This window comes from Notolepis coatsorum (genome assembly GCF_963971535.1).
Source record: "Notolepis coatsorum genome assembly, chromosome: 15".
Classification (NCBI taxonomy): Eukaryota; Metazoa; Chordata; class Actinopteri; order Aulopiformes; family Paralepididae; genus Notolepis; species Notolepis coatsorum.
The window spans coordinates 67,996,905-68,009,752 of record NC_140179.1 but is presented as its reverse complement, the minus strand read 5'-3'; the positions used below and the strand labels follow the sequence as shown (position 1 = coordinate 68,009,752).

The window sequence follows — 12,848 nt, the reverse complement described above, 5'->3', positions numbered from 1 at the left end:
AGAGCGGACGCGTGGCCACGTCAAATGCACCCCCTGAGGGCCCGTAAGCCCCAGCCAGGGAGGAGGGGAGTCCCGTCCACCCGCCCGTCCTAACGAAGGGGGGGAGGCAGTCAACTACAACCAAAGTGTGAAAAACGGGGAACCAGGCACCCCCGAATGCACAGCGCAAGCGGGACCACGTGTGACACAGCACTCCGCGGTCCACACCCACACACTACTGCTAGCCCACCTGATGGCGGGATGCAGGAGAGGTCCCGGACCTCAGGACTGCCTGGGAGACAGAACCCCCAGTCATGTCCATGAGGTAAAACCTAACAAAAGGACTCGGGGAGGACCAGGAGGCCGCAGCACAGATGTCCTCCACCGAGGCCCCCCCCCAACAGGGCAGCAGAGGCCGCCACACCACGAGTGGAGTGCACCCTGATGCCCCCGGGGGGAACCTGTCCAGCCAACGTGTAGCAAAGGGCAATGCCCTCGCACAACCAATGTGACAGGCGCTGCTTGGACAGCGCCTTACCCGTGCGAGGGCCATCGTAACAAACAAACAGTTGATCGGAAGCCCTGAGATCCCACGTGCGACTAAGGTAAACCTTCAGTGCACGGACAGGACTCGATAGGTGAAGGCTCGCCTCCAACCCACTAGCGTGAGGAGGAGGGCGAAACGCCTAAAGCACAATATCCCTGGAGCGACAAGAGCTCCGAAAATTCTTTGGCACGAAGGCCGGATCAGGCCACAGAGTCGCCTGCTATCGGCCCGAATAGACAGGTACTCTGACCGCACCGAGAGAGCACACGGCTCACCCACGCATTTAGCGGAGGTGATGGCCCAAAAAAGGAACGCGGTCGTAAGACAGACGATCCAATGGCGCCTGCTCAAGAGGCTCAAACAGGGCCCCCAACAGCCTTTCCAGAACAGTTGGAGGTCCCGACTCGGAGACAGAGAACGTTCCACAGGCTTGAGACGCTGTGCGCCAAGCAAGAAACGTCCCACGAGAGGGTGGCTGAACAGTGTTCTGCCCTCAAAGCCCACATGACAAGAAGATATAGCTGCGGCATATACCTTCACTGTTGAGGCCGACTGCCCATCCAGGATAGACTGGAGAAAGGACAGAACCGAGTCCAGGGGGCATGACACCGGGTCCAAGCCCCCAACCTCACACCACTCTCGAACCATACGCCACTTCCCTGCGTAAGCCGCGGTAGTGGATGGAGCGCGCGCGTTCCGGATGGCGTTAACCACAGAGTTCCGCGTGCCTGAGAGAGGGCCCACGGTGACCACGGAACAGGCCACGACGGGGCCACCAAGAGCTGAATCAGGGCCCGGAACCACACAGCCGTGCCCCGGCCCGGCGCGACCAGGATCAAAGTCCCGTGCTCCTGACGTACCCGCCCCAGCAGCTGAGCTATCGGGTGTATGGGGGGGAACGCGTACAGAATCCCGGGCGGCCACGGACCGAATCGGCCGCCGCCCGGTGGAGACGGGGGGAGCGTACTCCTCCCTGTCTGATGACATACGACGCCAACGTCGTGCTGTCCGTCCTGATCAGAACATGCTCGCCCATCACATGATTGGCCGAGCTGTCCGAGGACTAGAAGCACTGCCTTCAATTCCAACACATTGATATGTAGTGCAAACCGGGCAGCATGGTCCTTGCCAGCTGCCCCCTACTGCGTCGGTCCGACACGTCCCCCCCCATCCCGTGAGGGAGGCGTCGGTGAAGACCGTGATGTGTGACAGCCTGCTGCCCATGGGGACCCTGCTGGTGAAGGCCCCAGGCCCCCCAGTACTGACATGGGAACCTTCAGCAGCTTCCACTTGACTCTCACAGGGTCTATTTTCACACTGAAAAACCCACCTCTGTATCCTCCTCATGAAGAGGAGGCCAAGAGGGAACACAGCTTGAGCAGATGCCACAATACCGTGCAGGCGTATCACGGTCAGCGCCGTAACCGCCCTGCCAGGACGGAACCTCCCGAGCGCGCCGAGCCGCTCTGAGAGGGATGCCCCTATAGTCCTTGAGCTTAGAAATAAACCCAAGTACTCCACCCGTTGACTGGGAAGAGGAGCTCTCTTGTTCCAGTCTACACCAAAACCCAGGCTGGTGAGGAATTGTGAGACCTGGCGATCTTCTCTTACCGGCCGAGGACCAGAACGTCGTCCAGGGTAGAATAAAATTTGTATTCCCTGACGACGCAGAGGCCCCAGCGCGGTCTCCCGGCACTTGGTGAAGATGCGAGGAGCCAGAGAGTAACCAAACGGCAGCCTCTGGTACTCGTACGCTAAGCCCTGAAAAAGGAAGCATAGGTATGTCCTAGGAGGGAAGATCGGGATGCGAATATGCATCCTTCAGGTCTATGGAGGTGAACGTATAACCAGTCCCCCACCTGACAGCGCTTAACAGGTGGGTGACGGTCAACATTCTGTACCTTCCATGGGACAGGTCCAGTATGGGTCTGACACCCCCCCCCCCCCCCCCGATTTCTCGGGCACCAGAGAATATCGGGAGGAAACGCAGCTCATCGCATCCTCCCATGGGACCACGACGGCGGCCTGCTTCGCCGCCAGAGAACGAATCTCCTCGGCCAGGGCTGTCACTGCCGCGGACTCTGATAATAGGGTCTGTACCAAACCCAAAAACGGAGGGTGGGGGTGTGTAAACTGTAACACAAGCGCTGCCCTCAGCGTTCTCTCCATCCACATCGACATATGGCTACTACTGCAGCCATATGTGGTAAAAATTCCAAAGTGCCCCCCCCCCCGCCAACTGCTGCTGGTCCGCTAGGAATCGTAGACAGGTGGCCCGGTCCCTCCCGCTGTGCGTTGTCAACCCTGGTCTCGCCAACCGCGCAAGCAGGGTGTCCCGCGGAGCCGGGATATCGCACCCTGACCCTATCAACGAGGCAATCGCACCCAAGGGGGTCCCCGACAGAAGGGGCAGTCTGATACAGGGGGAGCAGCCATATCCCCTGGTGACATAGGCTCCCCCGCTGAGCATCTTCCCGGCTTAGCTTGCTGAGGACAGCCTGCTCTGCAGCTGGACATGCATGGTGTGTGGTCCTCACACTGCCCGATAGGGTGGGTCTCTACACACCGTAGCCCTGTAGTGATATTACTACCACCCAAATTACGAGTGCCTGACTGACCACCGCGGGAATCGGAAGTCCAGACGGGGGAGGCACTAACGTAATACCCAGCCTGGCGAGGGCGGGGCTGGGGGGAACCCACGCTGCGACCTCCTGGGCCTAGAGTTCCCCCTCTGACAAAAACATTTTGATACAGGGAACCCTGCTCCATCGACAGATACAACACCAGGCTCACCAAACACAGACGCAGGACGTGTGGTGTGGGAGCCGCTTGACAGCACAGCATTCTCATAGACAGACCCAGGCCTAGCTAGCAACTGGGTGTCAGCCCCTGTCTCCATGAGAAGCAAGATGTGGGGCCGCTTGCGCTTCACTGGAAGAACGTGGCCCGCAGCCAAAGGGGACAAATCAGAGCCCTGAGTCCCGTAGCGTAGCGGGGGGGAGTAACCGGAGAGCATGCTAGACACAGCTAGATGGCAACGTTTTTTTAGGGCGTGCCCATCTAATATAGCCGATCCCTCGGCCGCCGAGGCTGTCGACCTTGTGATCACCTGTTTTCTTTGTGTCCAGGGTATCTCAGGCGGGGGAAACATGGCCGCTGGCCGGGGGCCTCGCCGCAGCTGCTGGCGAGGCTGTGCTCTCACCTCTGGCTGCGCGGTGTGGGGCGGCGTGGAGCCCAGGTCAAATACCGCCCGCGCCCCCGTGGACAGACCAAGGTCCACCCACGGAGAGGGGAGCCCTGAGGAGGAGACCCCTCCCCTCCTCAAGGGGAGATTGCTCCAACCAAAGATGCCTGTGAACAACCGTTGACAGCATCCTAGCCCTCCCTGCGGTTATAGCTTGCGGCTGGGTCAAAAACAGAATAACCTCAAACCCTTGCGTGATGGTTTTGACGTCGGCTGGCCCTAAGGCCCCACCACCCAACACCATTTTTTACAGAAAAGCAGCCAATTGAGCAATGTTGTTAGTTGCTGCTAAATTCTGTACTGCGGCGGTATAAGCTTCATCAGCCCACCAGCCACCTGCCGGGCCGACCCGCCTCTTGGCGTCGGCCGGGCGGGATACCGTTCCACCATGTCAGGGCAAAGAACCGATGCCACCTGCTTCACTAAGCACGGAACACCAGTGGCGGCTGCTGACCAAAGTCTATTACTAGTGAAGCACTGCTCCACTAGTAGTCATGCAATAACCTCCACTGCGGCACACCTGTGCATGCACCCGTGTAAGGGATAAATGAATGAATGAACGAAAACTTAACATATTGCAGAATGGGCTAGCCCAATACACACAATTGTTAAGGGGATGCAGACCAGAGAAAACGTTAGTCCTGTCTACATCAGGGTCCCCCATTTTCAATTCATAGATTCACAAATGCACACCTGCCCTGAGCCCTGTCGTCAGCCCATCCACCCATGTAAAGGGTAAATAAGCCTCAGCTAAACCCCCCAACATTAGACACCGATTGACCGTCAGCATGAATGGTTAAGAGGAGGGAAGAGTGAAGACAGCCCCGGCGGGGTACATGGGAAACGGCGCCCCAAACATTGTAGCATTAGCACCAGCTGCGCGTGCTAAGATACTCGGAAAAACATTCAACAATGAGTCATCATGACCACGTTTATCCAAACACCCAGCCCCCCGCGCTAATACATCGCCCGGTCGTCTCACGAGACAACGAGCAGTATCAAACATGCCAGTACCAATGCCTGCCAGTGCAGGTCCTGCCAGTGCAGGTCCTACCTGAGCGCAACGTGTCTCGACTGCCAAGCGCTGCGCGAAGTCCATCGGTCCGCTGTCAAGCGACGAGGAAAACACAGGATAGGACCGCCGTGCTGTCTGGACGTGCCGAGAAGGTTCCGGGGGCTGGCGTACTTCTGGCGAAAGCCCAACATTGCGTAATTTCTCTCTACGCTTCATAACAAAGTTCCACCTGTTTGCAAGTGCATATGATCAGCTTCCGCGTTTGGAAAATAATGAGGAAGGGTGTAAGTGTGACCACTTCCTGCCTATTGTAGAGGCACGCAGGGGAGTGGCGTGGTCACGTGCAGGTGGGTGCATGTGTTTGGTTTCCATGGGCACAATATGTGGTGGAGATAATGATATCTCAGAAGGCAGAGCGAGACGGGATTGCCAGTAATGAGATATAACTATTATTACATACTACTCTTAAAAAACGTTACCTTTTACTATTTTCTTTTTTCTTGTTAATTTCACTGATCGCTTTAGTATTGAGGAACTGTGCTGCATCCTCTCACCAGGTTCCAATACAATCCAATGTGTTTTAGCTTTCAAAAACCATGATACGTTTTCCAAGTAGCCAGCCAGCCAGTCAGCCAGCCAGCCGTCTCTGTCTGTCTGTCTGTCTGTCTGTCTGTCTGTCTGTCTGTCTGTCTGTCTGTCTGTCTGTCTGTCTGTCTGTCTGTCTGTCTGTCTGTCTGTCTGTCTGTCTGTCTGTCTGTCTGTCTGTCTGTCTGTCTGTCTGTCTGTCTGTCTGTCTGTCTGTCTGTCTGTCTGTCTGTCTGTCTGTCTGTCTGTCTGTCTGTCTGTCTGTCTGTCTGTCTGTCTGTCTGTCTGTCTGTCTGTCTGTCTGTCTGTCTGTCTGTCTGTCTGTCTGTCTGTCTGTCTGTCTGTCTGTCTGTCTGTCTGTCTGTCTGTCTGTCTGTCTGTCTGTCTGTCTGTCTGTCTGTCTGTCTGTCTGTCTGTCTGTCTGTCTGTCTGTCTGTCTGTCTGTCTGTCTGTCTGTCTGTCTGTCTGTCTGTCTGTCTGTCTGTCTGTCTGTCTGTCTGTCTGTCTGTCTGTCTGTCTGTCTGTCTGTCTGTCTGTCTGTCTGTCTGTCTGTCTGTCTGTCTGTCTGTCTGTCTGTCTGTCTGTCTGTCTGTCTGTCTGTCTGTCTGTCTGTCTGTCTGTCTGTCTGTCTGTCTGTCTGTCTGTCTGTCTGTCTGTCTGTCTGTCTGTCTGTCTGTCTGTCTGTCTGTCTGTCTGTCTGTCTGTCTGTCTGTCTGTCTGTCTGTCTGTCTGTCTGTCTGTCTGTCTGTCTGTCTGTCTGTCTGTCTGTCTGTCTGTCTGTCTGTCTGTCTGTCTGTCTGTCTGTCTGTCTGTCTGTCTGTCTGTCTGTCTGTCTGTCTGTCTGTCTGTCTGTCTGTCTGTCTGTCTGTCTGTCTGTCTGTCTGTCTGTCTGTCTGTCTGTCTGTCTGTCTGTCTGTCTGTCTGTCTGTCTGTCTGTCTGTCTGTCTGTCTGTCTGTCTGTCTGTCTGTCTGTCTGTCTGTCTGTCTGTCTGTCTGTCTGTCTGTCTGTCTGTCTGTCTGTCTGTCTGTCTGTCTGTCTGTCTGTCTGTCTGTCTGTCTGTCTGTCTGTCTGTCTGTCTGTCTGTCTGTCTGTCTGTCTGTCTGTCTGTCTGTCTGTCTGTCTGTCTGTCTGTCTGTCTGTCTGTCTGTCTGTCTGTCTGTCTGTCTGTCTGTCTGTCTGTCTGTCTGTCTGTCTGTCTGTCTGTCTGTCTGTCTGTCTGTCTGTCTGTCTGTCTGTCTGTCTGTCTGTCTGTCTGTCTGTCTGTCTGTCTGTCTGTCTGTCTGTCTGTCTGTCTGTCTGTCTGTCTGTCTGTCTGTCTGTCTGTCTGTCTGTCTGTCTGTCTGTCTGTCTGTCTGTCTGTCTGTCTGTCTGTCTGTCTGTCTGTCTGTCTGTCTGTCTGTCTGTCTGTCTGTCTGTCTGTCTGTCTGTCTGTCTGTCTGTCTGTCTGTCTGTCTGTCTGTCTGTCTGTCTGTCTGTCTGTCTGTCTGTCTGTCTGTCTGTCTGTCTGTCTGTCTGTCTGTCTGTCTGTCTGTCTGTCTGTCTGTCTGTCTGTCTGTCTGTCTGTCTGTCTGTCTGTCTGTCTGTCTGTCTGTCTGTCTGTCTGTCTGTCTGTCTGTCTGTCTGTCTGTCTGTCTGTCTGTCTGTCTGTCTGTCTGTCTGTCTGTCTGTCTGTCTGTCTGTCTGTCTGTCTGTCTGTCTGTCTGTCTGTCTGTCTGTCTGTCTGTCTGTCTGTCTGTCTGTCTGTCTGTCTGTCTGTCTGTCTGTCTGTCTGTCTGTCTGTCTGTCTGTCTGTCTGTCTGTCTGTCTGTCTGTCTGTCTGTCTGTCTGTCTGTCTGTCTGTCTGTCTGTCTGTCTGTCTGTCTGTCTGTCTGTCTGTCTGTCTGTCTGTCTGTCTGTCTGTCTGTCTGTCTGTCTGTCTGTCTGTCTGTCTGTCTGTCTGTCTGTCTGTCTGTCTGTCTGTCTGTCTGTCTGTCTGTCTGTCTGTCTGTCTGTCTGTCTGTCTGTCTGTCTGTCTGTCTGTCTGTCTGTCTGTCTGTCTGTCTGTCTGTCTGTCTGTCTGTCTGTCTGTCTGTCTGTCTGTCTGTCTGTCTGTCTGTCTGTCTGTCTGTCTGTCTGTCTGTCTGTCTGTCTGTCTGTCTGTCTGTCTGTCTGTCTGTCTGTCTGTCTGTCTGTCTGTCTGTCTGTCTGTCTGTCTGTCTGTCTGTCTGTCTGTCTGTCTGTCTGTCTGTCTGTCTGTCTGTCTGTCTGTCTGTCTGTCTGTCTGTCTGTCTGTCTGTCTGTCTGTCTGTCTGTCTGTCTGTCTGTCTGTCTGTCTGTCTGTCTGTCTGTCTGTCTGTCTGTCTGTCTGTCTGTCTGTCTGTCTGTCTGTCTGTCTGTCTGTCTGTCTGTCTGTCTGTCTGTCTGTCTGTCTGTCTGTCTGTCTGTCTGTCTGTCTGTCTGTCTGTCTGTCTGTCTGTCTGTCTGTCTGTCTGTCTGTCTGTCTGTCTGTCTGTCTGTCTGTCTGTCTGTCTGTCTGTCTGTCTGTCTGTCTGTCTGTCTGTCTGTCTGTCTGTCTGTCTGTCTGTCTGTCTGTCTGTCTGTCTGTCTGTCTGTCTGTCTGTCTGTCTGTCTGTCTGTCTGTCTGTCTGTCTGTCTGTCTGTCTGTCTGTCTGTCTGTCTGTCTGTCTGTCTGTCTGTCTGTCTGTCTGTCTGTCTGTCTGTCTGTCTGTCTGTCTGTCTGTCTGTCTGTCTGTCTGTCTGTCTGTCTGTCTGTCTGTCTGTCTGTCTGTCTGTCTGTCTGTCTGTCTGTCTGTCTGTCTGTCTGTCTGTCTGTCTGTCTGTCTGTCTGTCTGTCTGTCTGTCTGTCTGTCTGTCTGTCTGTCTGTCTGTCTGTCTGTCTGTCTGTCTGTCTGTCTGTCTGTCTGTCTGTCTGTCTGTCTGTCTGTCTGTCTGTCTGTCTGTCTGTCTGTCTGTCTGTCTGTCTGTCTGTCTGTCTGTCTGTCTGTCTGTCTGTCTGTCTGTCTGTCTGTCTGTCTGTCTGTCTGTCTGTCTGTCTGTCTGTCTGTCTGTCTGTCTGTCTGTCTGTCTGTCTGTCTGTCTGTCTGTCTGTCTGTCTGTCTGTCTGTCTGTCTGTCTGTCTGTCTGTCTGTCTGTCTGTCTGTCTGTCTGTCTGTCTGTCTGTCTGTCTGTCTGTCTGTCTGTCTGTCTGTCTGTCTGTCTGTCTGTCTGTCTGTCTGTCTGTCTGTCTGTCTGTCTGTCTGTCTGTCTGTCTGTCTGTCTGTCTGTCTGTCTGTCTGTCTGTCTGTCTGTCTGTCTGTCTGTCTGTCTGTCTGTCTGTCTGTCTGTCTGTCTGTCTGTCTGTCTGTCTGTCTGTCTGTCTGTCTGTCTGTCTGTCTGTCTGTCTGTCTGTCTGTCTGTCTGTCTGTCTGTCTGTCTGTCTGTCTGTCTGTCTGTCTGTCTGTCTGTCTGTCTGTCTGTCTGTCTGTCTGTCTGTCTGTCTGTCTGTCTGTCTGTCTGTCTGTCTGTCTGTCTGTCTGTCTGTCTGTCTGTCTTATCTAGGTTATATAATTGAATTTAATTGAATCTATCATCTATCTTGTCTGTCTGTCTATCAGACTAGAAACAGGGTAGGAGTCATGCGATACGTGGTGCTGAATGGACTCCCCTGGGACAACCTGTACATCGGCTTCCAGAACAGAATACACAGAGACCCAGACACCTACCACCACAGGTAACATATAACCAGAGACCTACCACCACAGGTAACATATAACCAGACACCTAGCACCACAGGTAACATATAACCAGAGACCTACCACCACAGGTAACATATAACCAGACACCTAGCACCACAGGTAACATATAACCAGAGACCCAGAGACCTACCACCACGGGGAACATATACCCAGAGACCCAGAGACCTACCACCACGGGTAACATATAACCAGAGACTTACCACACCAGGTAACATATAACCACAGAGACCCAGAGACCTACCACCACGGGTAACATATAACCAGAGACCTACCACCACAGGTAACTTATAACCAGACACCTAGCGCACCACAGGTAACGTATAACCAGAGACCTACCACCACAGGTAACGTATAACCAGAGACCTACCACCACAGGTAACTTATAACCAGAGACCTACCACCACAGGTAACATATAACCAGAGACCTACCACCACAGGTAACTTATAACCAGAGACCTACAGTACCACCACAGGTAACTTATAACCAGAGACCTACCACCACAGGTAACATATAACCAGAGACCTACCACCACAGGTAACTTATAACATAGATCCCACTGTCTCTGTGGTGGTAGACAGACGCTTAGTCCGCTGCGCTACCTGGCCGCCTGACTTGTTATCTTTTAAGGAATGTAGCTCTATGTTGCTAGGCGACCGGCCCCACTATCTGAAGTCGCCTAGCAACCTCACCTATCCCCTAGAAGAGAAATCCTATAACGTTGTGTAGAAGATACGTCTTAGCTGGAATAGCCTCCTGCCCCCACCACCCCCAAGTCAGAGGCATACTGTTATCGTGGTTCCACTTTAACAACTAACCAGGTTTAGGAAAAACCATGAATAAAGGTATTTACATACACAATTCACCATTTATAGTCTAACAAAAAACAGCCATATCTTTCAACAGGCAGCTTGGATTTGAGGCAAACAATAACGATGACTGACTTTAGTGACTTATGATTCCAAGTGACAATTAAAACAAACAATTAGGGCTGTCCGTTTATTGCGTTAATTAGATTGATTAATTAATTACACAGCAAACTATCGCGTTATGAAAATTTACTTAAATATATATATATTTTTTTATCTCATTCATTCCATAAGAACGTAGAATACACATTTACAGCCTTTTTTTTAATATGGACATTTGCATGTTCTTGGTATCTGATTCTAGGGACATCTATGGATCTCAGGGAATGTATTCCCAGTGTCAGAAATATTGTGTCTGTTACTAGGCTTGAGTAAATTGTAATGAACCAAATGAGAATATCAATAAAAAAAATGTATCTTTGACTGTGAATAACACCATGCTAAAATTTACCAGACCTGAAAAATCTAAGCAAATGAATAAATGGAAGATGATTAAACAGAAGGCTTTGTAGATACAGTACTGAATTCTGCCAAATATGATTATAGAATATAGAATATCAGGCCTAAAATGGTTATGCGATTAAAATGTGATTAATTAGATTAATTAATTACAAATCCTGTAATTAATTAGATTAATTTATTTAATCGCCTGACAGCACTACAATAATAATAATAATAATTTATAATTTAAATTATTTATTTGTTTATTTGTAACCCTTTCATAGTCTGCTCGACCATTTGGAATAGCACATTTTGAGTCACTATCTCTCATTGAAAAATGTGTTGAACTTGACTCAGCCTTATTGAGCCATCTCTACCGTTTGGTTCAGGTATGCTATGCTAAAAAAAACTCTAGGTTACTCTGCTTTTTGAGAGTAAGCCTTCTCACTCAGTGTGCTACCAGAAAGTTAGAAACTGAAAAATCTCTCCTGACATGTGAAAAAATTTTGTCTGGATTTTCAAAGGTAAACTTAGTTTTTTCAACATATTATATCATCCAACACATTAGTTAAAGACAGCCTATACTTCTGGTTGAGTCACATTTACACCCCCAAGCGATATGGATTGATACAATTTCAAAACAGACTTACATGGTTCTCCGTTTGAAGGCTTCAATATATTGCATTATAAAAATATATATACAGTATATTGTACATTTCTATGTTCTTGACTATAACTCTGTTGGATCCCCAGGTTCTGGAACCACTTCCAGACGGAGCTGCCGGTGACCAAGCCAGACTGGGAGCTTTTCCTGGAGGAAGCACCCCCAGTGAGGGAAAGCACCCCCAGTGATGAACCACGGGGAGGCTACTGTACACTGTCATGATCCTGGAGAAAGCACCACCAGTGAGGGAGCCTGAACCACAGGGAGAGGATGGGAGCTCCTGTACACTGTCATGATCCCGATCCATCTGAGTGATCAGAATAGAATAGAATAGAATAGAATAGAATAGAATAGAATCAGGGCGGTTAGGTGGCCGAGCGGAGATTGCGTTCGTCACCAACCCCGGAGCTGTGAGCTGGATTCGCCTGTTCGAATCCAGCTCACAGCTCCGGGGTTGTCACCAGCTTGGCTGGCCGTCTGCACTAATACAATTGGCTGTATTAGAGGGTGGGAGAAGCTGGCAGGGTGGGTCCGGGTCGTTGTAAACAGCGACTCCTACAGTTCGGTCGGGGTGCCTGCTAAGCGCGGATAGGACTTGAGGGGGATAGTGTGATCCTCCCACACGCTACGCCCTCTCGATGAGAATCCGCGCTGCCAGGTGAAAAGAAGCGGTGATTGGCTGGACGTGTGTCGGAGGAAGCACGTGGTAGCCTCCACTCTCCCAGATGATCTGACTGTGGGGGGTAAGTGCGCAGCGACCAGGAAGGGACTGGGAATTGGCATACGACTAACATTGGGATGGGAGAAAATCGGAGGAAAAATGGAGGGGGAAAAAGACCAATAAAAAAAAATAATAATAGAATAGAATCTTTATTGTCATTGTTGGTACAACGAAATAATATTGAGTTTTTAGAGCATCACCACTGGCATACAAACATACTGAATATAGCATATACAAAATTATAATATCAATAATATAATATCAATGTCCCAAGTGCAATAGTGCTAGTGCAAATAAATAGTACAGTGACAGTCCAGTTGAGTTAATGGATGGACGGGGGGGGGGGGCATTGGCTTGCAATGGATGGAATAGTGTATAGTGTATAGTGCAGCAATGCAAGTCCGGTTCACAGTTATTGTTGTAATGTAGAAGTGGGAGTTATGTCACCGGGGGTTGGGGATGGGGGGTGCGAGGGGAGTGCGGCGCGGCAAGTTGATCGTTGAGCAGCCTGACAGCCCGTGGATTGAGGCTGTTGGTCAGTCTGCTAGTACCGGACTGGATGCCTCTATGCTTTTACCAACGCGTTCGTGTTTCCGGGTTCCCGTTTTGCGCTCTGATTAGCCACTGACCTACGCTAGTACGCCCCCCTCGCTATGAGCGTAGCAGGACGCTGAAATGCAAATGCGTATCACAGTACTGCCTCCAGGAACAGCTGTTTCCGCGTGACTTTATGTGCGGGCTCGCTCTGAGGGAAGGAGGCCGTTCATATTCATTTCTACATTTTATACATAATATCCCAGCGTTTCAACCAGCTGCACATTATACTCACATTATGTGCTCATTAAAAGAACAAAATGTATGCATATTGGTCAGGAAACGGCGAAACGCTAACGTTATAAAATACCCTGACATTGGGTAGAAATGTAGCAGGGTTAGGGTGACCTATTGACGGGTCTGGGAGAGAGATGCGGGGGGGAGGGGCTGCCTCGCGCGCGTGAATACTTTCAGCAACCAACATGCCCTTCCGCTTTGCTCTGATTGGCCAGCGAT

General features: G+C 51.1%; 1 protein-coding gene and 1 long non-coding RNA gene across 2 annotated transcripts in view; one reads left to right on the top strand and one right to left on the bottom strand.

Annotated features, from left to right (window-relative positions):
* cmah (cytidine monophospho-N-acetylneuraminic acid hydroxylase) overlaps positions 1 to 11,441 on the top strand; it is a 127,754-nt gene extending 116,313 nt beyond the window's left edge. Inside the window, exons 15-16 of the mRNA XM_084330608.1 lie at positions 8,965 to 9,080; positions 11,167 to 11,441. Coding sequence (XP_084186734.1) covers positions 8,965 to 9,080; positions 11,167 to 11,299 — 249 coding nt within the window. The 3' untranslated portion in view covers positions 11,300 to 11,441. The remainder of the gene's footprint in view (positions 1 to 8,964; positions 9,081 to 11,166) is intronic.
* Positions 1 to 12,848, bottom strand: part of LOC311242191 — a 97,267-nt gene that overhangs the window by 18,515 nt on the left and 65,904 nt on the right. The window lies entirely within an intron of this gene.